This window comes from Lampetra planeri, chromosome 53 (genome assembly GCF_965212315.1).
Source record: "Lampetra planeri chromosome 53, kcLamPlan1.2.h2, whole genome shotgun sequence".
Classification (NCBI taxonomy): Eukaryota; Metazoa; Chordata; class Hyperoartia; order Petromyzontiformes; family Petromyzontidae; genus Lampetra; species Lampetra planeri.
The window spans coordinates 1853595-1879447 of record NC_136159.1 but is presented as its reverse complement, the minus strand read 5'-3'; the positions used below and the strand labels follow the sequence as shown (position 1 = coordinate 1879447).

The 25853-nt window shown below is 49.6% G+C and overlaps 1 protein-coding gene across 5 annotated transcripts in view; it reads right to left on the bottom strand.

Moving 5' to 3' along the window:
- LOC144734793 (transcription factor 12-like) overlaps window positions 1–25853 on the bottom strand; it is a 245601-nt gene that overhangs the window by 200928 nt on the left and 18820 nt on the right. For all 5 annotated transcript variants that reach the window (XM_078617175.1, XM_078617171.1, XM_078617174.1 and 2 more), the window contains exon 3: window positions 11211–11283. In XM_078617175.1, the coding sequence (XP_078473301.1) occupies window positions 11211–11283 (73 nt within the window). The remainder of the gene's footprint in view (window positions 1–11210; window positions 11284–25853) is intronic.

Sequence of the window (25853 nt, the reverse complement as noted above, 5' to 3'; positions counted from 1 at the left end):
TGCAATGGCCGTACGACCGACACCCCCTTAAGCCAAGTCAAGGCTGGATAAAGGGCTGCGCGGACACAATTTGGGAGACTAACGCGCCTACTACTATCGCACCTCCGATACGCGCGCTCGGCTACGTGCAGTGCGAAAGAAGTCGAAACGTACATACGAAGATTGTGCCTTTAGCCGTGGCACACCACGGGCAGCGCACGAACCGCGTCTAATAGAATCTGCCGAAACGTCTCGTGAGTGCGCGCTTCCCCCTTGCAGGCGCGCAACAAGGGGGTCCCCCGCTTGATGCGTAAAGAGGAAGCTCTGATTATATTTTATTGTTCTGCTTGTTTATCCAGGAAGGCCTGGGGGGGGGGGGTCCAGGGGAGGAGCTGGGGGGGGTCCTGCCATGTTTTTCGCAGCAGGAGGCAACGTTGCTGCTGCGTGCGATCCCGATTGAGTAAATATGCAGGTAACCTTTTAGAATCGCATGGTTTGGCGCTGTGCGTGGGTGTTGTTTTTCAGCTGTGAGAGGAAACCGCTCCGAAGCCGGAGGAAAGCCATGCAGATTCTGGGGAGAGCGCACAAGCTCCACACAGTAAGGCGAGCGCCCCGGTCAGGGATCGAACCCCACGCCCGCCTTTCTGCGAGGCACGAGCGTTACCACCGCACCACCACCGTTGCCGCCCTACACGTTTCGCCACCAGAGCAAGCAAGGCCAAAATAAAAGTTCTGCGCCGTTCTTTACGCGTACTCTTGCACGTGCACCTACGGGTTTAAATGGCGCAGAGTACGAGCACGCATTTGTACTCTGCGCTGTTTATCGCGCTGCTATTATTATACCGCACCGCGTGTGTATTGACTTACTCGCTAGCTACCCTCACTGGGAAACCCCCGCCGTTCCACATCCGTAGAGCGTCCATTGCACTACTCTCTACAGCAGTGGGTGCGAGATGCCCTTTCTGGGAGTGTGGGATATGGAGAGGTTTTCTTTGGAAGGTAAAAATCATCGAAAGCACAATTTAAGCACGGGCACGTAAGGACAACTTACTTTTACACTATGAGACCTCCTTTACCAGTGGCAAAATATAGTAGTAGGTTTTTACCCTTTAAACTGGTACAAAACTGACACCTTTATACAAGGTATCATGTTTGCAATAACCGCAACACAAGCAGTCAAAATGCAAACAAAAAGAAACAACTCTGATAATGGTAATGATATGCACTGTCCTTGAAGTTGATTGGTCCACATCCGAGACAGCTTTCATTAGAGCCTAGTCTCCATTGGTGTTGGACATTTTGACTGCTTGTGTTGCGGTTATTGCAAACATGATGCCTTGTATAAAGGTGTCAGTCTTGTACCAGTTTAAAGGGTAAAAACCTACTACGACAACTTACTTTGTTTCAACAAACCCTACGTGTTTGTTAACATTATAAAAAAAAAAATCACGATTGAGAACCAAAGGGGGTGGCAAGGCTGCAGTAAAGGTTAAGAAGAACCGCTGCCCTAAAGCGTCTGTCGTCTGCAGAGCTCGCGCAGCTCCTCGTTCGTATTTTGACGCCACTCGGAAGGCCCAAAAATTGCGACAGGACGCGTGGGTGGCTCATTGCGTTGGATCACGGCGAGAAAACGGATACCGAGCGCAGAGAGCGAGGAGGCTCAGTCGCCCCCCCTACCCCCCCACCCCCCACCCCAGCAACAGACGGGGGGGGGGAGTGTGCCTGGACGGTTGGCCACGTTCCGCTTGAAATGCTGCAAATTTAGCGGAAAAAAACACTGCGCACACACACAAAGAGAGGAACGAGCCAGGGAGTGTGCAGTCACCCTGGCGTGACGGCCGGCTCCCCACCCACCCCACCGCCCCCCAGGGCTGATCTTATCGGCACGCTCACTGCCCATTTAGGGTTCTTCGTGGGGGCTTGCCGCCATAAGACCAGAAGGGAGAGGGTTGGGTTTAGAAGGTCGATACGCTGCGGTGGCGGCGGCGGCGACGTTCTCCGTGGTCGGTCGGCGGAACGCGGGAGCCCTCCGTGAGCTCCGGCGTGAAGGCTGCAAGAAACGAGCGCGCGGCTGTGCCGATTGGCTGGCACGCAACCACCCCCCGCCCCCCCCCCCAACCCCCACCCCCGCGCGCCCCCCCCCCAACCCCCCCCCCGCGCCCTGCGAATCGTCGAGTCGACACGATATGGGAGTTCACGGCCTCCACCCAAGAACCGATTGCCATTTCTCATTTGGGCCACGACTTTGTTCGCATTATCGCGCTCGCTGCCATTTGTGGCCAATAGCTCCCAGATGAAAATTCGCACATCGCTGTCGTAAAATTGTAAACGCGCCTATCTCAAACGAGTGACTGCAATCGCTTTTAATCAATAATTTGTTGGATGCCAAAGACGAGACCATCTCAAAGGGCACGCAAACACTGAGAGGAAGGCCCAACCATGCATTTCAGTCCCAAGAGAAGGCATGCTCCAAGCAACAGTCCACTCTCGATTATCCACGCTAATCACGGGGAGAATGACCACGGTTAATTCGCAATCGCGGATAATCCAAAAATATCCATTTTCCACTAATCTCTATGACAAAAGTCACGAATATGATAACACTTTCCTGCTCCCGCGCAGAACACTCCGAGCACTGAGTGGGTGATAGCAGAGCCACGCCAATCAAAATTAATCAAACTCCACCCGCTGTTGTAAATATATGCAACAACTGTACTGTAGAGGCGATCACGTGGGTTTCTGATTAACCGGATGCAAAATATGTGTTCGCTTTAAGCATGTGACTTGTCATGAACATTTCCAAGAATAACAATGTATAACTCTTTTTAGATCATTAATCTGGGCTTAAGGGAAAATCCACGAGTTATTAATTCATGTCAAAATCTCCAAGGGGATAAACCGCACGCAGATAATCGAGAGTCTAATGTCTTTTCAAAACGTCACAGCAGCAAAGCAATACTACAGTCCAAAACTAGTGTCACCCCCGGCCAAAATTCATTAATATAGTACTGGATATCCAAACAACAATAGGGCCTCAAAATCATGTTTTTTTTGTTACATTGTAATGAGTAACGCAACATTATCACGTTGCACTACTTCTGCTAGTTTTGGGATCACCAGAAGAAGCGCTGAATAATATCGGGATGGAAGCCGACGGGTATCAGCTGTCAAGGGCGAAGCACGCTTGCGTATTTCCAAATATTCCTTTAAAGCGCCGCTCGTATGCGTCCCCAAGTTTTTGCTCAGCCTTTGATCAATTGCCGCCAGATTTCTACAGGGCAAATCGCTAACAGCAACGGCACTTGATACGAATGTTTCGCTCGATATTGGACCGTGTTTACGCGCGTTATAGTTTCTCCCCCCCCTTCCCCCCCCACCACGTGTTACAGACGGACGCACGCACGCATAGACAGACAAACACAGCTAATGCATAAACACTTCCACAAACCTTCATTTGGAATGCTTTAGAAAATCCTCATCCTGACAATTGGGACAATATTTGCACGTGGCGGTCACTGCCATCTATGAGTGCACTAATACGTAAACAAAGTTATCTCCCGTCCAGCCAAGCAGTGCAGACGGACACATTAGGTGACTCATTGCTTAGCCTGTCATGGCAGGCCTAGCGCCTGATTGTAGAGTCATTCTTTATCAAATGGTGGAGAACTTTGCAGTCAGGAGGCTTCAAAGTAGAGCTATAAAGAAGCGCACTTACCAAGTGGTACATGCAAGCATGTGTGCGTGCGTGCGTGTGTGTGTGCGTGTGTGGTATGCATGGTTCCACTGTACAGACTCAGTGCGTCAATGTCTTTCATCTGCAACAAAAAAAAGAACCGGTAATCTAGCGGCAAAGATTATAATGATGAAATAGCAACCTAAAAAGCTAAAAGTGATCAGATTATGTGCAGCAGCATCCATAATCGTGATGGATTACTGGAGTTGAAAATTAAGCGTAAACTTTTATGCGTCCCAACAACGTCACGCGTGCGCAATATAGTTGCGCCCGCGTATATATATCTATATACAAAGAGCCGTAAAGAACTAGATCCAGTTTCTATGGGACCGTACCTTCACTTGAGCCGTTACTTTGCTATAAAATGTTAAGCCGGGGCATTCAACACCTTACGGTAAGCGGGTTTTCGTGCTTAAAGCTCACCAATCTCACAACATCCCTCGAGCAGTTTTCAGAACCCAGAGCCACACAGCCCGGTGTTACCAGGTGCGGTAAACGCCAAGCACACACCTGTAATCCGGCGAACGGAGGGGGGGGGGGGGGGTGGTAGGGTTGGCGGATCGGCAGAGGAATACACCCATTCCGAGACACTAGCTGGGCAAAGAGGTAACTGCACAGAGGGCAGTACAGGAAGTGGGTACGCGAGCGAGCTATCTGGCACAAGTGCTGACTCTTCCCCAGGGACCCGTGTGCATTCTCCATCGCTGTCAACCCATACGGGCAAAAAAATGTTTTGTCTATTTGTTTCAAATCAAGATATTTCATAATATAGGTTTTTGGGTCAGATCGCGTTATTTATAAATGTGTCGTAACCCTCCACCACCCGACACAGCCAATCAGTAAAAAATGTGTCACGTTATCAAAGGACAAAATAATTCACTTCTTTAGCCCACCGGTGTGCTGAAGAGAGAATCAACAGCATTTTAAAATTGGAGCAGTACGACGTTTCGCTGGTAATTACAATCAGCTTCATCGGGCAAGAATGGTGAAGCTCTCCTGTTGCTCCGGTCTTAAAAAGAGCAGCAGCAGGGTGACGTCACCATTTAATTCAATCTGGTGCAGTGATTCGAGGCAAAGAGGGGGAGGGTATTGTAATTATATAGATTGGTAATCATTCAATTGTTATTCATTGGTATTTGTTACCCTTATAAGGAATTGTAATTGTATTTATTTAATGCATTTTATAATGCTGTCGATTCTCTCTTCAACACACCGGTGTGCTAAAAAAGTGAATTATTTTGTCCTTTGAAAAACGTGACACATTTTTTACTGATTGGCCGTGTCGGGTGGAGGAGGGTTACGACACATTTATAAATAACGCGATCTGACCCAAAAACCTACATTATGAATAATATTGGTCGCGAAAGCCTACGTGTTAAATCAAGATATTTGTTTGTGCTTCTCCCTTGTGATGGGACTTTGTAGGATGAACGTTGAGATTTATAAGGGCACGGGGTGACCAATAAGGCCTGACTTTGTCTGTAATAAGGTAGGGCACTGATAAGGGGTTGACAGGTATGAGACTCTGGGCACTCAGGGTTCTCAAGACATAAGTACGGTACAAAAACATTCTCCCAACAGTCAATGCCTCGATAGCTAACCTCAAGATAATGTTTCCCGAGACTCGGGAGGTGGTCAACGTAGTTACGTTGTTTGGTGATCTTGATGTTGTTATTCTGATTATATTACAGAGTATTCTAGGTATTGGGCGTGCGTCTCCTCGCAAGCCACAACGCGCTGTTAATGTCACCGTGAGTAACACCCCAATTCAATTGTATTCCTGTGGCTCACCTAAGAATATGATGAAGAGGAAGCAACGGCACCGCCAGCCAACGTGTACTGCACGTGACCATTAGGATGAGTCATCGCCTGAAATCGCAGTTGAAAACGAGGACACAGAAAATCTGTTTGGTAGAAGCGGTAGCAGCAGCAGCGCCAGGCTGACGAGATGTTAAATACCTCATCTGGTATGCAGGAGATCGTGGGTTCGATACCGACCCTGACGCCTGCTGCTGTATATTTGGAGTTTGCCTGTTCTCCCCGTGGTTGAGTAGATTTTTCTCTGGGTCCCTCCAAATTTAGAAAAATTAGTATTTGGCTGTGAGAAATGTCCATACGCTAAGCCACTTTGTTGCGCTATCATATGTGATGGCCAGGTCGCTTCTGAATAAGAGCTACGTAGCTCAGTGGGGCCTTATCTGGTCAAATAAAAAATAGTTTTAGCAGCGGTTATTCCACCCCGATCAGGGTGCAGGAGACCAACTCTGTCGGCTCCCCGAGGGAATCGTCGCCGTCTCGCGGCAACAGGATGTCTCCGCGTCGCCGTTGCGACTTCACGGCAAAAAACGGGGCAGCAGTTCCGGCCGAGGGCAGTGCGACCGCCCCCAAATCGGCGCTTCCAGCAGTTGTGCGGACGTGTCAGAACATTGCTAGTCCGCTCCCCCCTCTCCCCTCCCCCCGGCAGCCGATCCACTCGTGGGTATCAAGCGATTTAAAGATTTGAAGGGGGGGGGGGGGGGGGCGGCTGCGTTTATTAGCGTCGCGCACAAACAAGGTAATTTTTTTAACCGCGGCTCTCTGCTGCTCTTTGCGCTCGACCGTGATCTGTAAAAACTAGGACCGAGGGCGTTCAAAGTTTCGCCGGCTGGATTAATCGGGAAAACCGGACGCAATTGGCATCGTGACCCTTGATTGTGTGTGTTAGGCTGAATATACCCTACGAAGGGTTTCTCTGGAGGTTCCTCTAATGGAGGCCCTTCCATCACCAGCAGCATGAGCAAACAATTGCAGGGCTGCACCTTTAACTAAACTGGGACTGGCTGGCACGCAATGTGAGGGACATTTTAACTCTACCTCCCCCCACACTGTCCGTGCCAGTTGGAGATGGAGGGCGTGCAGATCAATGGGTTTTGCTGCACTTCGTTGCACCGTCCACAAGCTTTATACACCTGTATTACGCGCACACAACACCGTACCAGGTACTCATTTGAGGCCGAGTCGACCTAGGAGAGGCCCAAGACCGGTTCAAATAATCCTCACTGGTGTCGGTTGCGAGCGGGATTCGAACTCGGGGCACTGGGTTCTTCCTGCTGCACTACCGCTCCCCACATTCACACGCGCGCACACACACACACACAAACATGCTAACACCCCAATAGCGCATTGTATATACACGGTGCGCATAACACAATTCCTCTAATCAGCATGTCTCTACTTTGTCAGCACCAGATTAGATAAATAGTGAATTAGGAGGCAATTCGGCAAAGAACATTATCCCCGACGGCGCTCCGCGTGCGTGCGAATTGCGTGCAGCGAGAGTAATTTACCGCACAAGAGCCCCTAATTAGAGCGGGGAGACAGAATAAGTCGCGTAATTCATTCCGATGGGCGACCGCGATTCCGACGGCTGCAATTTTCGAACCCGTTCCTATTTCGCCCCCCCCCCCTCGTTTTTCACGCCGGGGGGAGCGTTGTTACGCGCTCGCGTCGTGCCCGGCTATCGTGGGGTGACCAACGGTGATTGTGGGGCGCACACAGAGGCCATCCTAAACTGGAAGCTCATTTAATTATCTAGATTGACAACTCATTCCTTTAGAACTGCTTTTTGTGCGTTTAGTTTGTTTTTCCTTTTCCCGCGCCTCCGATTGAAGCGGTTGGCTACGTACGTAACATCCCGTCTCCTGAGTTGATTGCAGTCTGTTTGTGATCGCTGGCTCATGATTGCACGTTTTGAGATGAAAGGGCATATGTTTAAATAAATTAGCACGGCTGTAATCGTCAATTCATTTCACAAAACCTCACAATAAATGAATGCAATGAATTCGAGCGATGGGTGTTATCAGAAACCGTGTGAAAACAATCCTCAACGTGCATTAAACAGAACTATAATTCGGAACATACATAGAATTATTTTCTTCCCCAACAAGCAAATGTGGCCATGAAAATCTGGAAATCTGCAGAGAAGGGCAGCTAATCCGTTGCGCGTTTGTCCGCAGAACTATTCCTGTGCAGCCGCTCAAACGGTTGCAATGAAGAAAAATAAGAATAGGTGTTAACCTTTCGGGCAATGAAACAGGTGTTGTGTCGAGATGTCCAAACGCCATCGGAAATCTTAGGAACGTGGCAGTCGATGCGAATGATTTGAGAATTTGTGGGCGGCTGACGGAAGACCTTCTCTCGTGGCCCACCCCGCTAACGAGAACCTTCCCCGGTAACCAAACCGTTGTCTACGACGGCCTTCCCCCTCCCGCCCCCCCCCCCCCAGGATGGGAAACGAGAATCGAAGTCGAAATAAAACCCAAACCAAAAGTTTCACTCCAATCATTTGGCTTATTCAGATTCTCGGGCCCTCGGCGGTAGCTTTTCCACGACTCTACCAAATACGAGATCCTGGCGCGTGACCAGCGCGCCAATTTTTGAAAATCATACGATAGGTAGGCAACGCGCGCTGTTGGGGAGAGAAGTATGCAGGGGTAGGTGGGAGGGTGGGTGGGTGGGAGGGGGGGCAGGGTGATGGGAAATCTGCGAGTCCCCTCCTGCCAAAAAACAGCAGTCAAAATGGTTTTTTATTGGAAGCACGTGAGTTTTTGGGGAAGGTCCATAAAGAGAAGTTATTTATGCCTGGTGAATATCAATGGGGCACCCCACGAGCGCATTCACAATATCCTCTGCGTTAATCAGACTCGATGTTAACAAAGGCAAGCACCTGGGGACAGGGGTAGAGAGCGGACAGTGTGCGTCCTGGAGCCATCGTGCACCAGTCCAACGGATGGATCCTCCCGTAACTGCCCTTTAGTAACGGAGGGCTTCACCATGGTGACATCAATCCACCAGGGTGGAGTAGGGGGGGTCAAAGGGGGCACCGTGCAGCTTTACCCCAAAAGATGGGCAACTGACGGAGGCTGGAACGAAATAATATCATAAGACGCTGGTAAAAAAACTACTTTGCCTTGTCTCCTCCTACTAACCTAGACCTTAGGGGAGTGCCCAATGCAGCCTCGTCTTTTCCTTGCATACCGACGGATAAAAGGGACGAAAATTACACCCCTCCCTTTGTTTCACGTAAAACGACCACGACGTAAGCAAAGCGTACACGCATCTCGGACACACGTGCACACACACGCATCTCGGACACACGCACACACACACACATCTGGGACACACGCACACACACTCATCTGGGACACACACTCATCTGGGACACACACACGCATCTCGGACACTCGCACACACACACGCATCTCGGACACATGCGCACACACATGCATCTCGGACACACGCACACACACACGCATCTCGGACACACGCGCACACACACGCATCTGGGACACACGCACACACACTCATCTGGGACACACACTCATCTGGGACACACACGCGCATCTCGGACGTGCCATGTGTCGAGCTGCGGCACGCAAAAAAGACAGTGATCTACGTCGCGTTTATTCAAGCGCTGGACGTTTGCTTCAGCAGATGGGCCGCCGGGGCCTCGGCTATGCGGGCTTTGTTTGTGTTCGGAGCGGGAAAGTATGCACACGCTGGAGGGTGGGGACAGATTCCACTTGTAATGGACCCGCGCGCTCCGATATTGTCAAACGCTTCATTGCGCCATATGGGCGTTTTCTGTGCGGCTCTGACAATTTTTCCGACGGACAGATTTGATTGTGGTATGTGATTGTTAACGAGCACCTATTAAGACCAACTTTATTTCCCCATTGCTGGTGTTGGCACAACACCAGGTGTCCGGTTTTTCGTGCCGAGCTGACCCTGTGAGAGGAGGGGCCTGGGGAAGATCCAGGCCCGTATTCTTATGAACGGCTCAGCCCAAAGCCGTGCATTCGCAGAGCCAGCTCCGAGCACGATTCCCGCTGTGCTCAGGATCACCCCCAAGCCGAGAGCCACGGCTGAGCGTCTCCTTGCGTCTATAGGAAGCGACCGAGCGGCTCAAACGCCTCGGACCGAGCCACCGCTGAGCTACACGGCTCTCAGAAAAGCCAGCAGGGTGTGTGCGTGGCCAGGGGTTGAAGACAAGGGCGGCCGAGATCACGGGAGCGTTTCAACCACCGCACCCCGCCTCTCGCCAAGTTATGGTCGCTCACGGACAACACCCGCCCAACCTGCAGTATTAGGTGTGCGTGTCAACGGTGCGCGAGCTGTTGTGTGTGTGTGTGTTATTGTCTCACAGTGATGTACGTGTGAACCGACATGAGAAGAGAGACCATTTGAATGCTTGCGCGTATGTGTCCGCTTATACGTTTGCGCGTACGCTTGTACATTTGTGCGTACGGGTACTTGTACATTTGTGCGTGTATCTACTTATACGTTTGCGAGTGCGCGTATTTATACGTTTGCGCGTGCGCTTGTACATTTGTGCGTACGCCTTGCGCTTGTATGTTCGCGTGTACGCGTGCACATGGCTGAGTAGCAACGAGTTAATTGTACGACAGCCTTCGTCTACCAAGCAGCGATGTTTACACATCACACCAGGTACTCATTTGAGGCTGAAACGCTCCTGTAGCGGTTCTGATAATCGTCACCGGTGTTGGCCGAGAGCGGGGTTCGTACCCCAACGTGCTAAAGGCTGCACTACAGCTCCCTACTTTGTATAACCAGTTACATACACGCACGTAAAGAGCTGAATTTTTGCCTCTTGATTTGTATACATTGCCATGATACGGCTTTTGAAGTATCAAACTTGAGAGGTCTTCCTTTATAATTGAAAACGTTCACCTAGATTTTTTTTTATAACAGAACTCAAAATTGTTACGTTATCACATAGCGTCCCGCAACCCTTGGTGACCATAACCGAATGAGAAAAGATGCACTCTGCCGTCAACGGGAGTGTTTTTCCCATTTCGATGCATTTTTTTGTCGTTGCAACCCTGGCAGGAACCTCAAAGCACAGAAAAGTCAACGCACGGATACGTCGCCAGCATTGGTGGGAGCACACGTGGCCTAGAGACAGCAGCAACAACACAATCACCGCTTGTAGCAGAGGCTCGGGGTTCGGATCCGGCAGGCGGCCCCGGTTATTACTGCGGGTGTATTGTATAAATGTGCGTATGTTGAACTTCTTTCGCACCGTACATAGCCAACTGTGCGAATCGGTAGTGCGGGGGAAGGACAACAAACCGGGGAATAAGTGCCATCTGCTTCGCGGTGGACGTGAACGACCCCGCGACGGCATTAGAAAAGAGCGGCTCCATATGCGTGCCGCCGCCGCCGCCGTCGTGGTCCCAAATATAGCCGAACTCGAAAAACTACGCTGCAAAGTGAACTAAAAAATGGGATTACGCGGAGCGACAACGCCCCGAATGCGGAACAAACTGCAGACCGTGTCTGTGTGACGCAGCACCTTCCTTCGTGATAACCGTGACCCCGTAAGGATGGCATGAATACCAAACGTATATTACACGCGGTTACTCTCTCACGCAAACGAAGCGTGGGTTTGCAAGCACGGCGTTTTGGAAACACCGCCGTCACGCACGCGAGAACCTACCCGCTCCGGCGAACTGGCTGCTCGCAAGGGTGGTTGGGCGAGTCTTCCCCGAGTTCACCGGCGGAGAGAACATCTGCGGAGACAGGGAGGGCACGCGCGCAGGGACGGGTTTAATTACGTTCCATGTTTTTTCGTCCCCAGTCAGTCTTACTATTTCAATCGGCTCAAGCAGTGCATTTTCACACGCGCGAGCGCCTTTCACATCGTTCTCAACTCCCGCCAATCCGGAGTTGAGAACGGGGGGGGGGGGGAGGGAAGTGCGGGGGGGGAGCAAGGGTCAGGCAGTCGAGAAGGCGCCGGCGCTGATGGACACCAAACCGCTGCACCCCCAAGGAAACATTTCATATCTGCGATTTGGGGTCGTGACATTGCCACAAAACGTCACCTCGCACGAGAGTAACGTCGGCCGGGTTCCCTACCCCCCCCCCATTCCTTACAGCGCCTACCCGAGCCTTGACTGTACGAGTCTCAGCACGCACGCAGTGCTATCAACGAACTTGGCTTAACAAAAAAAAACGAAGACTCTGCTGCTGGATTCCGAACCAAGTGTCAGGAACATAAAATTGCTCCACAGCGCTTCCCAAGCAAGATTTTCACGTCCCCTTCAGGAAACGTTGTTTTGATACCTCTCGAAAAATCCTGACTCAATAATACATCTTGGGCTCTCGGTCTCATCTCCGAGGCAAGGCCCTGGACATGGATAAGTTCGGTTGTCATGGAAAGAGTGAGGCTCTGCGTGGGAAGCGGTACGGCATGTCTGCGAGCGCCGGGAGGAGACATCGGCTTTTATTCGACGTGGCAGTCGATCATTCTTTGCCTCTTGAGGCGCATTCATTCGTTCATTCCTTTCAAATGAAGATCCAAAGCCCCATCTTTATTTTATTGATCTTAGCCCCCCATTTGAAAGTTTGTCAGTATGTTGATACTTTTGACGCCAAATTGTTGTAAAACCCCTTTGTTAAGTGCAACTTGAATTCCAATAAGCAGTGCCCAGAACGCGGCTGACACGCAAATTGCACCAACTGTTTACATTTTCGGCAGAAGCGGGATTAAGTTGTGTAAAAAAGAATGGACGTGTTTAAAACTCCTCAAACATACGTGTGCGCGAGCGAAAAATAAAAAATAATCTCACAACCCGAGGACGCACCAACGTTCTTTTTCTGTCCTTATCACTTTGGACGACGCCGCTGAGATCCTGGCTTCAGTCAAGGCCGTCGTATGTACGTGCGTTGAACTTCTTTCGCGCCGCACGTAACCAACTGTGCCAACTGAACGAGGCTAGACATTGCGCGCCGTTGGTCCCACTCGACCCAGACGCAGCTCTACATTAAAAGCAATAACTTCATAAAGTGATGAAAATTTAGAAGAATAGGTTTTACCCTTTCTGGCAATGAAACAGGTGTTAAGATGTTTAAACACGAAAATTGATACCTTTTGCAAGGCAAAGTCTACATTAATCACACATGCTCGTGGCAAAAATTCATTGATATTCATTATCTCACGTAAAAATTCCGTATTTGCAATTTGTCACTTTCGGTTATAATAGCGGTAATTTGTCATTTCAATTCAAGCCGAGGTCGGCTCCTTTCCCAGAAGCAGGCCCCGCCACCGTCCCTTCTGCCTTGGCTTCGGCGGAGCGGAAGGAAATTTCCACGGCAGACTTCGTCGCAGGCCCTCTCCCCCCCCCACCCACCCACACGCGACATCTGCGGCCACCAAAGCACGACCTCGGGGCAAGCAAGCGCTCGCCCCTAATCGATGGTTAATGAAACTTGCAGCCGCAGCTTAAGATTTAGGGGTAATGAAATCGCGTAAAAGTACATCCGCCTAAATGCTTTTTGGTTTGTTTATATCGAGTGAGCGAGTAAACAAAAAGACAGCAACACGGGCCCCCCGATACGGTGACATAAACGGCGGTCGTGGGGACAAGCACGCGACACCGCTTGGCTCCGAATAAAGAGGCCCCCCCCATCTGGGGCAATGTCAGCAACCCCCCCCCACCGCCCTCTCCGTGCTAAATGAGCAAGGCAGGGGGAGCACGGTGGCTAAACAAGACGGTAAGAGGCTTCCCCCGCCTCCCCCACCCCACGCCGCCTTCGCCCAGTCGCCGGAGTTACCCCGTGGGGATCGCGGGCGTCCGAGCTAATTGCGAGGCGCCTGTGGGGAGTAACGATTTTACGCCCTGGCGGTGTTTAACAACCCCTTGTGAGGCCGCAAACGAGGGGTCGCTCTCTACTCTCGCTCTCTCCCCTTCTCTCTCCCTTCTCTCCCTCTTGCTTCAGGAGAAATGAAACTCGGAATAACAAACAAGGGCCCCATCGCGAGCACGCGTTGCAGTGACTCCCCGTTCCTCAGAGCGGACAAAAAGGTTCGGGGACTTGTAGATGCTGGCCACTGGAAATGCTTTTACGAGAGGGCCTTTATTAGCGGACGTCCAGGCTATATTTACGAAGTGTATACCATTACACCCGGGGACTCGGTCCCACCGGCACCTCCAGAGAAAGAACCTTCTTTTAAACAAAATTCCAAGTCAACTTTAGCTTTTTAATAAGCCACGCCACCACTAGGAGCACATGCAAACTCGTCAGGGTCGGGATCAAACCCACGACCTCCTGTATACCAGGCAAGGTAGTTAACATCTCCTAGCCACCGTGGCATCTGTGTGCTTGCATTCTGATATTCATTACGAAGGAGGCGTGTAAATTATAAATGTATTCATCGATAAGAATTGGTCATTATGTACAATATATAGTAGTAATTTAATTAACTGTTGCAATAAAACAACGTCAAATTTAAAGCGAATTTGCATGCAAATATTTATTTCCGCTCGACCTTCTACGGGAGTGCAAAAATCCAACCGCTCATGATTATTAATGACGGGGGGGGGATTGCCCCATGTGGAGTGACGTCACCCGCTAATGGTTATTGGGGAGGGGTGCGGCATGTGGAGTGCGCTACCTTGCGCGTGAGTGTACATTTCTACGTGGGCATGAATATTAATGAAGGGGAGGGGCTCTTTTGGAGTGACGTCACGCACGGATGTAGCACTGTGCTGCGTAGATACATTTTTTACCGTCACTTTCTGTCTAGTAACGGCATATTTGAAGCGACTTTGTGTAATCAATTATTTAATTCAGCTCGACCTTTCCTCTGCAGTAGTGTAAAAATCCACCCACTCATGAATATTAATGAGGGGAGGGGGGCTCATGTGGAGTGACGTCACGCGGGGGCCTCATGTGGAGTGACGTCACGCGGGGGGGCCTCATGTGGAGTGATGTCACGCGGGGGGGGGGGGGCTCATATGGAGTGACGTCACACGGAGGCCTCATGTGGAGTGACGTCACACACGGGACAGATTCACGGCTCATAGTAGTTATTTTATGTAACTTTTTCAATAAAGAAACGTCAAATTCAAAGCGAATTTGTGTACAAATATTTATTTCGCCTCGACCTTCTGCGGGAGTGTAACAATCCACCCGCTCATGAGTATTAATGAGGGGGGGGGCTGTTGCAGTGACGTCACGCGAGGGGGGGTGGGCCTTATGTGGAGTGACGTCACACGCGGGACACATTCTTGGCTTATTATCGTAGTAATGTGGAATTCCCACCGCTCACTCAGGAGCTGCCCCACACTCATCTGAAGGCTTAATATTTATGACACATGTGCGGGGACAAAGACGAAGATCCCCATTTGACCTCGCAAACTGCCAAGGCATTCTGGCGAATTGCCCGATGATGCTGGATGCAATTACCAGCGAAACGTCGTACTCAAATTGTAAATGTTGTGGTTTCGCGCGTCAACACACCGGTGGGCTAAAGCAGTGAACTAATTTGTCTTTTGTCAACGTGACACTTTTTTACTGATTGGCCGTGTCGGGTGGTGGAGGGTTACGACACATTTATAAATAACGCGATCTAAATCCAAAATCGTTGATTATGAATGCCAAGGCATGTTGTTGTTATTGTTTATATCGTGACGATTCCGCTTGTTTATCCAGGAAACCCTCACAAAGTTCCAAGGCTCCTTTTCTGGGGGGTGGGGTGGGGGGGGTCCTGCCAAGTTTCTTGCAGCAGGGGACGATGTTGTTGCTGCTGCGTGCGATCCCAATTGAGTAAATCTGCAGGTAATTTTTCAACTTTAGGATTAACATAAATAAATAAAACTGGCGTTAATTAAACAGTGCAGAAACGTAATATTATTCTTATTCATAGAGAACAGGAGATGGACAAACACATTATTTATTCGAGGGTATTTACTCCTTAACTTTATTTTTTGTCTGTGAAAAATAATGGAAACAAAAACATCCAAAGTTAAAATTTCATTACGCCGAAACTTCGTTTATCGAATACACGCACATCGAGATATTCCTGTATATACTTTTTATCTACGGCAGGAAGTTGAGGGGGAGGAGAGAGCACACACACGCACACACAGAGGCGCCTGTGTCGGGAATCGAGCCCAGTCTTGCGAAGGCAGACGTGTTACCCACTGCGCCTTCGTCTCTCCAACACGGACGTTCACAAGCTGCGTTCATAATGTACGTGCGTAGAACTTCTTTCGCACCGTACGTAGCCAACCATATAGGGTGCCACGGTGGTGAGACGTTAACTACCCCGCCTGGTATACAGGAGGTCGTGGGTTCGATCCTGACCCTGACGCCTGCTGCTGTATATCTGGAGTTTCCATGCCCTTCGCGTGGTCCTCTGGTTTTTCGCTCCACATTTAGAATCGGCATGCGTTGAGAGCATTTGGATGCTATAAAATGTCCATGTGACGATAATCCACTTCGTTGACCTATCATTTGTGGCCAGGTCGTATTCTAAAAAAGATCTATAAAGCTCAGTGGGCCATACCTGGTAAAATAAAAAGTTTTAATAGAGAGCACACAACAAGAGTATGCATACGGCGAGACTTCACTTCACGCACGCCGTGACGTCTCCTTTGCAACAGACTTCATCTACCAAGCGCAGCGAACCATAGCAACGTTCAAGAGGGGAGGGGAGGGGGGGCAAAGAGGGGGGGGGGGCGGTCGATATTTAAATGTCGACAACGCCACTAGGCATAATCACGGCAAACAACGTCGAGGGGGATATATCGCGCCAATACGCTCGGGGCGCGCTGACCCGGCAAGATAGCACGCGGATACTCCAACAGGAGCGGCAGGTCAACCCCACGACCAGAGGTCGAGCATGCTATCTACGACGTCACCTCTGGACAGCTACAAAAATACAAGTGCATTATTTAGCGCGCGAAAGCCAAACCGACTCGGCACACACGCTATTTCAGGAGGTTCCTGCATCGGGTATGTTTGGCCAACACCAATTACATGGCACGTCTTTAGCCGTGGGAGGAAACCGGAGAACCGCAGCGGCCATCCGTCGCGCAGCCGAAAGCGCTCATCGTCATTGTCATCATCCCCCACACACAAGCGGAAGACGACGGTACCACTTGCGACTGGGGAGCGGAATATCCACGACGAGAGCGCGTATGGTCACCTGCTGCCCGTCAACAAGCACTGATCAGCGGCACTCGAGTGATCAGAACGGGCTCGCGGCCGGCGCCGTTCGACGGCCGAAGAACGCGGACGGCAAACTCGTAACCCAAAATATATAAATCTGTCATTAAACCCGCCACCACCCGACACAGCCAATTAGTAAGGTTTGTCACGTGCACAGAACGTGCCAATTCGTTACTAGTACAACACACCGGTGTGTTGGAGAGCAAGTCCACAATATTGACAATCAGAGTACGACGTTTCGCAGTAATAACAACTAGCATCATCAAGCGGACAGACAAATTTGGCTCGTTATGTTTGTGGCGGTCCCAGCAACGTCGTTGCTTATCTCTGCAAGGCGCCGTATGAAAGAGCACGATTAGTGTGGTAGCACAACAAGAATATATAGGCAATGTATAAGGCGGCGTTCTTCACGCGTAAAATTATTTACACTGCCAAAAGTGAAACTATAGGGGGTGTAAACTATACGACAGGAAGATAGGGGGTATTTTTTCACCGTCTATCTTCCCATTGCGCACCTCCGATGAGCACAGGTGGCTACGTACGGTGCAAAGAAGCTCAACGTACAAACGTACAAACACCGCAGGAAATCTACGCACTGCCAGAGAACCAAGCAAAACCTTCACGCCAATGCACGTTCACTGAACACCATCTAATAATGCAAACAACGCTTCATTCCAGTAAAGCGCGAAACAGTCAAACTACCGAGCCAAGGCTTTTGAAAATGTTAGATTAAACATTGGCCATCATTAATAAACAAACAACGCATTTCCTGCAATTAACGCCGGCGTGTTTATTTAAACGCAAAGCCAAAACGTTTGCAAACATTCAAAGGGCCGGAACCCATCCTTCATCTCGACAGCGAGAGAGCGTAATTCGTCCCCTCTCGCCAACAATCCTCTTAACCACGAATCACGCCGTTTGTGGACATCGGCCGCTCGGCAAATCTTCCCGTCATCGATGGGCCGACAAGAAAATCCTTCGTCGCGACGATACCGTGCCCACGATAATATTTCTGCGCCAAGGGACGGTCTATGCGATCGCAGGCGACATCCGCACAATGTGCGGGGAAAACCGTGCGAAGTGGCTCAGGGTTTATACCCTTGCTAAAATAAAAAAAAAACATAGAAAAAAAAAAGGGGAAAATCACCCAGCTGCACGGCGCTGGTCACTTTCTCTCTTTCAAGCGAGAGGCACTTCAGAGTGGCGTGACGCATTGAGCGCAGGCATACGCTGCCCATGGACACCGCCACCATCTGCAAAAAAATTCACACCGTCCGTGGCAGTGACCTCCCATATCATCATGGTGGACGACAACTGTTGCACTGCACTGGCGCTCCAGTCACGATTGTCCCCGTTTTAACGGAAAACGAAATCTGAAACGTACGTTTGTGTTGAACTTCGTTTGCACCGTACGTAGTCAACCGTGCTAATCGGGAGGTGAGGGGGAAGGACGAAAGTAACTCAACACAAAAATCAGTTATCTGCGTTGAGCATTTTTCTTGAGCCATATTTCAACTGAACGGCTGACTAAACGTTGCAGCTTTAATATATTACTTCCCGATATTAAATCAATTTAAACGCTCTGACAAAAAACCACGATGTTTATTCTGTACCATAAAAAAATGGACTACAACATCCATATGAATGATTACCTCCACGTGTTAAAAACACAACAGCATGCCACCAATGTAACATCTGGCTCCAGACCATCTACCAAGGCTTGTGTCCATAGCACATGAGGCTCAGTGCGCTAATCAGGGCCATTGCCCAAAATGTCGCCAGTCATATACATTTTTAGGCTGTGCAATCGACAAATGTGTCGAGCGCCCGTTCTGTGTGCTAATCACGTACAGCAATGCGCGTCGTTGACATCACTTTTATTTTGTTCTCTCTGCTTTAGCCAATTTGGCGAATCACGCCGTTTCACAAATGAGATGCTCTCCTGGTCTCTTGAGCTCTAAGCTGGTTTAACAAATAAACTTGAACGGTTTTTAAGCCAGTTTTTAAGCCAGGCCTTCTTCTCGCTGTGCAATCACCAGCACTCCATGGTGTATAATTAAACGCGTCGACTTCCCACTGCCTATAAGGGACTCGGAAACTCCTTCTCCCAAAGTGCCACACGCGCGCCTGGCCCACACGGACGAATCGCCACAGTCACCACACATCCTGATGACGAATGTACGCATGCATGTTGAAGTTCTTTCACACCGTAATTAGCCAACAGTGCTAACTGGAGGTGCGATTATCGTCAAAAAATTTAGGCCCAAAGTGACCACACGTTGTGGAGACTTATCAGGTCTCGGGCAAGGATCTCTTAGCGTTGCTGAGTACCAAGTGTCACGGCGGAGCAGGCGACGATCGATTTTTCTTCTTCACCTTGACCCCACCGAGTCTGGAGGGTTGATGCTCTGTAGGTGCCCTTTTTTGTATTTCCTGGCTTTAGGCCACGCACATCAACACTTTAGTGAGAAACATGGAAACTTTGCGAGTCTTCTTTGGCTTCCTATCCCAAGCCCCTCTCACATCATCAATCTATTTCATTGCTGTTTTGCAATGAATGGGCCCCCATGGTGGTTTTGGAATGTTCTGGCTTGCAATGTCCCACAAGCGAGCAACATTTATTGAACAGGCCTGACTCTGCTGATAATACTCATAAAGTTGAAAGCCGGTCCAGAGTTTGCTTAAAACAAATGCTGCTGGAAAAAAATCATTGATCCTAAAGGCTCCAGAGTGCGATAAGGAGGCGGCTGACCTCCGTGAAGCGATTGACCGGCGTGGAACATCGAGTGCGGGATCATCAATCACCATGACCGCTTTACGTTGAATTCTATCCCGGAGCGGCGAGGTAGAAACCCGGAGCGCGGCACCGCCGATATCACAACGGGAGTCCGACTTCACCCGCCCTCGCTCAACCAAATGGCCAAGTCCGTTTTAAATAAAAATAGCCGCCACCCCCCCCCCCCACCTCCGATAATTAACAGGGTTGGCTACGTACGGTGCGAAAAAAGTTCTACAAACACGCATACATCTTCCCCTAAAAATAACACTCTCCCGGTCGTCGCCTCCTATGTGAGTAGTAGGGCAGTGAGCCCACCCACCTTCCCTCGGTCCCGACCCCGAGGGTACCTGGCATCGGGTTTGTCGCTCGCGAGGTGCCTGTACCTCCATCTCCCCCCATTCGCGTTCTGTACCGGGCTCTGGTTGAATAACAAAACAAAATAAAACTATATACAGTGTTTGTTAAAAAAAAAAAATTTGGCTAACCTCACTTACGGTTGTTCCATTACACGTCCCGAGCGTGGGGTCGGAGCAGGGCGAGCGTGGGGTCGGAGCAGGGCGAGCGTGGGGTCGGAGCAGGGCGAGCGTGGGGTCGGAGCAGGGCGAGCGTGGGGTCGGAGCAGGGCGAGCGTGGGCAAGGGGGATGGGCGAGGCCACGCCGTCCACGAGGCAGGCGGGGGGGGGGGGTCCCGACTCTGCCCCCTCCCCGCTAAACTTTGCTTCCGCCACAATTCAGGCACCGGCCGGCCGGCACGACTCTCGCACAAATTCAACACAGGCAGATTCAGAATCTTTACTGCGGCTGGAGGAATCCGATGAGTTATGGAGCTCCCTTTCACAGACGTCCAAGAGACGTGTGTGTCATGCGGGCCGGCCACCTTTTTGGCTGGCCATCGAGCAAAGACGGTTACGGCATCGCGCTCGCTATCAGGTGCATTTATGCGGCCGTCTGGAACGCTCTTCCTTGCAATATTGGGAATCCACTGGAGCTATGCCCTTTTAAATAAAGATTGAAAACTGTTTTCTTTAGAACTGATTTTTGTTGTGCTTAGTTTGCTGTCCTTCCCTAGCACCCCCCGATTGGCACGGTTGGATATGTACGGTGCAGAAGAAGTTCAACATACGTTTCATACCTAGGAGGGGAGAAATGTGGGCACATTCGCACCTTTTCAAATGGTTAAACATTCAAAGCCTTCTGACATAACGCGTAACGGTCGGCAGGTCGGCGGGCGTGTGGCACCCAAAATGGTGGAGAGATCACCGTGCGAGGAAAATGGTGGCGCGAGGGACTTGGCGCCCGCCAAAAGGATCTTTTTCTCAGTCTCGTTCGCTCGCTCGTTTTGTCCGGAGAGATCTTTTGCTGCTCATCATATTCCGTCCGTCGCACAAAACTTCTCTCTTGCGCCCCTTCTCCTTGCCTCACACATGAAGCGGTTCGCAGACCGTCTCCCCTCTTGTTTTTTTCCCAGTGTACCATCTCTCTCTATTCCAATAGTACTTACTTTTATTTGCTGTTAGCTATTTAAATTATTAAAAACTCTGGTCTCTCTTTGGATTTCAGGAAAGGAAAGCGAACAAAAAAGGAGGCCACGTCGAAATCTGGACCATGACCGAGTGAGATCGCGCGACGCTGAACCGCTGGGCTTTGCACACTGCTGCCCCTTGTCTGGACTGTTACCATTATCTGCAGAACACAGCAGAGAATAATAATATTTTCGATGCGGAAAAGTCCGGTTTTGTTATACAGCGCGAAATAAAAATGACACTATATATTGCCAGAAACTTCACCATCATAAATCTTTGGTTTTGTCAGCAATAACTGTGTAATTCCAAACCGAAATTTGGCTCGGTTTGGAATTACCTGGCAGGAGTTACGTAATGGTTACAGAAACCATAAGCCCAAGTGATTTCCTGCTCAAACAAGCAGTGCTCATTTCCCCGTTAACAGCCCTGTAGAGCAAGCGGTAGAAATTCCACGTGCTTATGGCAGGGATGAGTCTATGCACGGAGCAACCACTGTCGACTTCCCCACAAAGCGGTTCTCATTTTACCGCCCCCGGAAAGGTAATGGGCTGAGTCAACCCACAACCAGGATTTGAACTGGCAACCTCTTCTGCTCGCGTGCCGCTCCCACTACCGCCGACACCTGGCCGGTTACCGCCCCTCCGATTCTCACGGTTGGCTACGTACGGTGCAAAAGTTCAATATACGTACATACATACGTACGTGGTGGCTGGAACCATTATCGGCATGTGTAGGTTAACAGGAGCGATGACTTGGTGTACAAAATGAGTGTGGGAGCAGCAGACGGAGGGAGGGGGGGGCTGACACCAGTATCGGAGCACCCCAAGTGAGCGCTTGCCGACATCCTGGGTTGCGCATGCAGAGTCCATTCACCCGACGAGACTGGGCCATGGGAAGGGGAGCAACCGACCGCATCAGTGACCAGAGTACTGGAGTCGCAGCACCAGAGGAACATTTGAGCAGGAAGTAGGCATGAGAATATTCAAATCCGAAAAACTGGGGGAAAGGGGAAAAACAAAGGTAGCAACTGGGGAGCATAGCCCCACGGTGGCCTCTACGATGGTGGCCTTGACTTGCGATAAAACGGACCCTCATGTGTCATGGGAATGGCTTGAGCCGGGTAACTTACGGCTTCACTAACCGTCGTAAAATGTTGTAAATTGTGCTCGATTGCGGCCTACTTCTGGCAATAATTAGCAAAAAGGTACAGGTGATGGCGAGCATAAACTAAAACTAAACCCGGTAAGGCCCACTGAGCTATGTATCTCTTTTTAAGAAATGACCTGGCCACAAATGATAACTCTACGAAGTGGCTTATCACGTGGAAATTAATACCAGCTAAATAAAAAAAAACACACAGACACACGTCCGGCAGAGCTGAAGGGTGCAGTCTGTCCCGTAGTCACCATCAAGATGCAGCCACTGCAGGGGTAACGCGAGAAAGTGATTCTTGGAAGTCATTCCAGTGCGACGTGTGGCTTTGCCGTGCGAGCGGGTCCAGGAGGAAGCCTGCACGACGTTTTGCTCTGTGCCTTCATGCCCAGAGCACACAATTGAGATGAACAGTAATTGCTGCCACAAGTCTCATCCGTCATATCGTCGTCGTACGTCAGTGCGCGCATGAGTGGTCTCCCTGGCTTTTATTGTCAAAGGGAAGGTTCTGCATGAAAATAAAATGTACAAGCTGAGAATAACGTTACGTAAAAAAGATATGCCCAAGTACAGTATTGCCTAATTAAAAGTCCTTCCGCATCTGGAGAAAAAACAAAACACTGTAGTGATTTGCACTGTCCCGCTTCCATACTCAAACAGCTGAGATATGAAGTGAATCTGTTTGAGCCTTCAACCCTTCGTAGCCGAGTGCTCATTCCGAAGACAAAAGGCCCTTCTATATGAAAATGTAGAACGATTGAAAAATGTTAATATTTATTTGAGCAAAGTGAAGCCAAATTCACGTTGAGGGATAATGTTATCCGTTGGACATTTTGACAGGTTTTCATTTCATTCAATACCCATAACTTAAGAGCAATAAAAATACAAATGGAGGATATACAACGTTAATAAATAGACATGAGATATTACAAATCGTGTTACTAAAATGCCAATATCGTCAGAGTTGTGCGATTATACTAAAAATGTACAATGTTTATAAATGGGAATTATATGTTACAAATAGTTTTTTTAAAGCACCAATAGCGCCAAAGTGTTTTTATTATAATCGCCAAAGAGTTGGCCGGTTATAATGAAAATCGGTGGCACCATTAGTCACGTAACCACATCACCTTTTTCACAATTATTTAGTTTAGCCAATGTTTCTCAACGAACTTGCGGCACTCACGGGCGCTCCCCCCCCTCCCTCCAAACCATTCGCCCACTCGCCACCTCAACCAACAGCTCAGCACAAGAGAACGAAGTGTACCACAGACACGGGGCATTACGACGCGAGAGAGAGAGAAAACATGCACATTTATTTTTCATGGGATCTGTCCAAAGAAAAACTTTTGAATTTTAACTGTTCACGTTTGATCGAATCGAACGGTGAAGCCAACACGCATCGCAACCCTAGCTTTTGCGGAGGTGCGCGTGTGTGAAGTGATACACCCACTGGCACAACCAGCAAGGCACCTGCAGTAAATGCCAGCACTGCAGAGTAGATTGCTCAAATGTCAGTGGAGATTTTTTTTATTGTTATAATACTATCCTTGCCCAGGGCAAAATGTTCGAGCGCAAAATGACAACGTCGAGGTCTGCTCCCCCCATGAGATGGCTTCGAGAGTTAACAATTGGTGTCGTTTTGTTTAAACTGCATTAAAGGAGCAGAGACTAAAGGCGTTGGCTATATACGGTCCATAGTTTGGGTTGCATGACCACAGTCGCACCGCCGTATCTCGTCTTTAACCACACATTTGTTAAAGAGATGTGCGCGTCGGCATGTTTTAGATGTTCTGATGCGGTCGACGGTTCCACTACCAGTGTCTTCGAGGAGGAGGTGTGGCGCTTGGGGTCTCTGAACGAGGCGTTTATTCTGGACGCCCAAATTGTTCCACTGTGTTCACCGGCGTGCAACGAGGACATCAAGAATTGTTAAAATAAAATTAATACTTCGGCTCGACTATTCCAGTTTCTCCCCGGTGGCGTAAATATTCACGGAGGTATTCGCCGAACACGTGATGCAGCAGGCTCCTCCCGACAGAGTGTCTCGATTCACAGCAGAGACGGTCGTGGGTAAAAGAGAGGATGAGTGTTATTCCTACAAGGACCGTATGCGGTGGTGCCCAGCTGTGACCAGCATTCTCCAGGCAGAGGTCGGTGGCACAAGTAGATTCGCAAAACACTGCCGCGCGCCAAGCACAGCAAGTGGGTTCCTGACATCATTTTGTAAGCATTTAAGTGCCGTTCCCCTCAGGAGGCATGGGTTTTCTATGGGCACTCAAGCTGTTGGGGGTTCCTTTTCCCCCCAAATGCAAAACACCTATTAAAACATGAACTAAACATCCCCAACGCTCCCAAAAAAAAAGGATTTCTACTTGTTGAGGATTTTCCAGACTAAATATATTCTTAATATCGCGAGGTTAATGGTATAAAACGTGGCTTTTTACTTGAAAACAACCTACCACGGACACAGTAATTTTAGCAGATATATTTCAGTTCCCGGAGCACATTACCAGCCTTCTGATTTCAAGCCAGGGGAACGTGAGAGGACTCTTTCAGGATCGGCGGCTTGCAATCTCCTTGGCATGAAGGCCAGATTTTAGGGCTCAAACGTGTTTTCATAACTCGGTGACACCACCAGAATATTTCCTAAGCCCACGCCGAGCGCAGCACGAATACGTTACCCACCAGGGCTGATGTATGAAATGGTGTCCATAGAATTATTAAGACAACGTCGCCTCGAGCAGCCCGATCAAGACAAGCAGGTAAGTCAACAACTTAAGCTGCACTTGAGGTAAAATCTGTTAGGAAAATACATTTGACAAATTACTCAAAATGCTCCACGGGAGTTTCCACACTTCAGTTGCTGTGATTAATAGCAAACTGCAACAATAATATTGGTTTTCGTGATCGTCTAGAATGGCGCCACGGGTCTCCCCCCTTCTTCCCGTGCAGTGGCGTGAAAACGCGCGTCCTGAGAGTATGGTTCCAGCCGCAAAGCGCGCTCACTTGCTCGCATATCGCCAGCACTTACCGAGGGCCGCACATCGACATTGCGTTGGACGAACTCGCAGCTAGATGACGTTGCACGTGAACCGGCAGTGTGCTCCGGCAAATTAAAAAAAAAGCTAATAGCTTAGCCGGCTTTACCTGATAACGTTAAAAAACTTTTTTTTATTTGTATATATTTTAAAAGTGATTTGTTTCCCTTTCCTAGACTTTGCACTCCTATTGTGTTATTTGTATTGTTTGCTGTTGTAACGTTCTGACCCACTCCTACAGGACATCTGTGTGAAAGAGCTTCATAGCTCATCAGATTCCTCCAATATGAACAAATATTCTGATTCTGATACTGGTGGCGAGTGTTGCCGGGCTTTCCATTCTTCCGTAATCCTCCAAAACCACCGAGGCTTGGGCAGCGGCGCAACTGATTGCGGCTGCCGTACGATCTCAAGAAGCCAGAGTCAGATTCCGGGCCACGGCTAACCAAACGGTCCTGGGTCAACCTCTACACTAACCCGCACAAAGCAGGGTGGTGAAGTATGGTCAAACAACACGTATCACCTACGTGGGATGAAGAGGCGTTCTTCCAGGAGTGGGTTGACAAAGGCCTGTAAATTATTCTAATGGGATTCAGCACTCTCCAAATGCTAACTCTCATAAGTGTTGG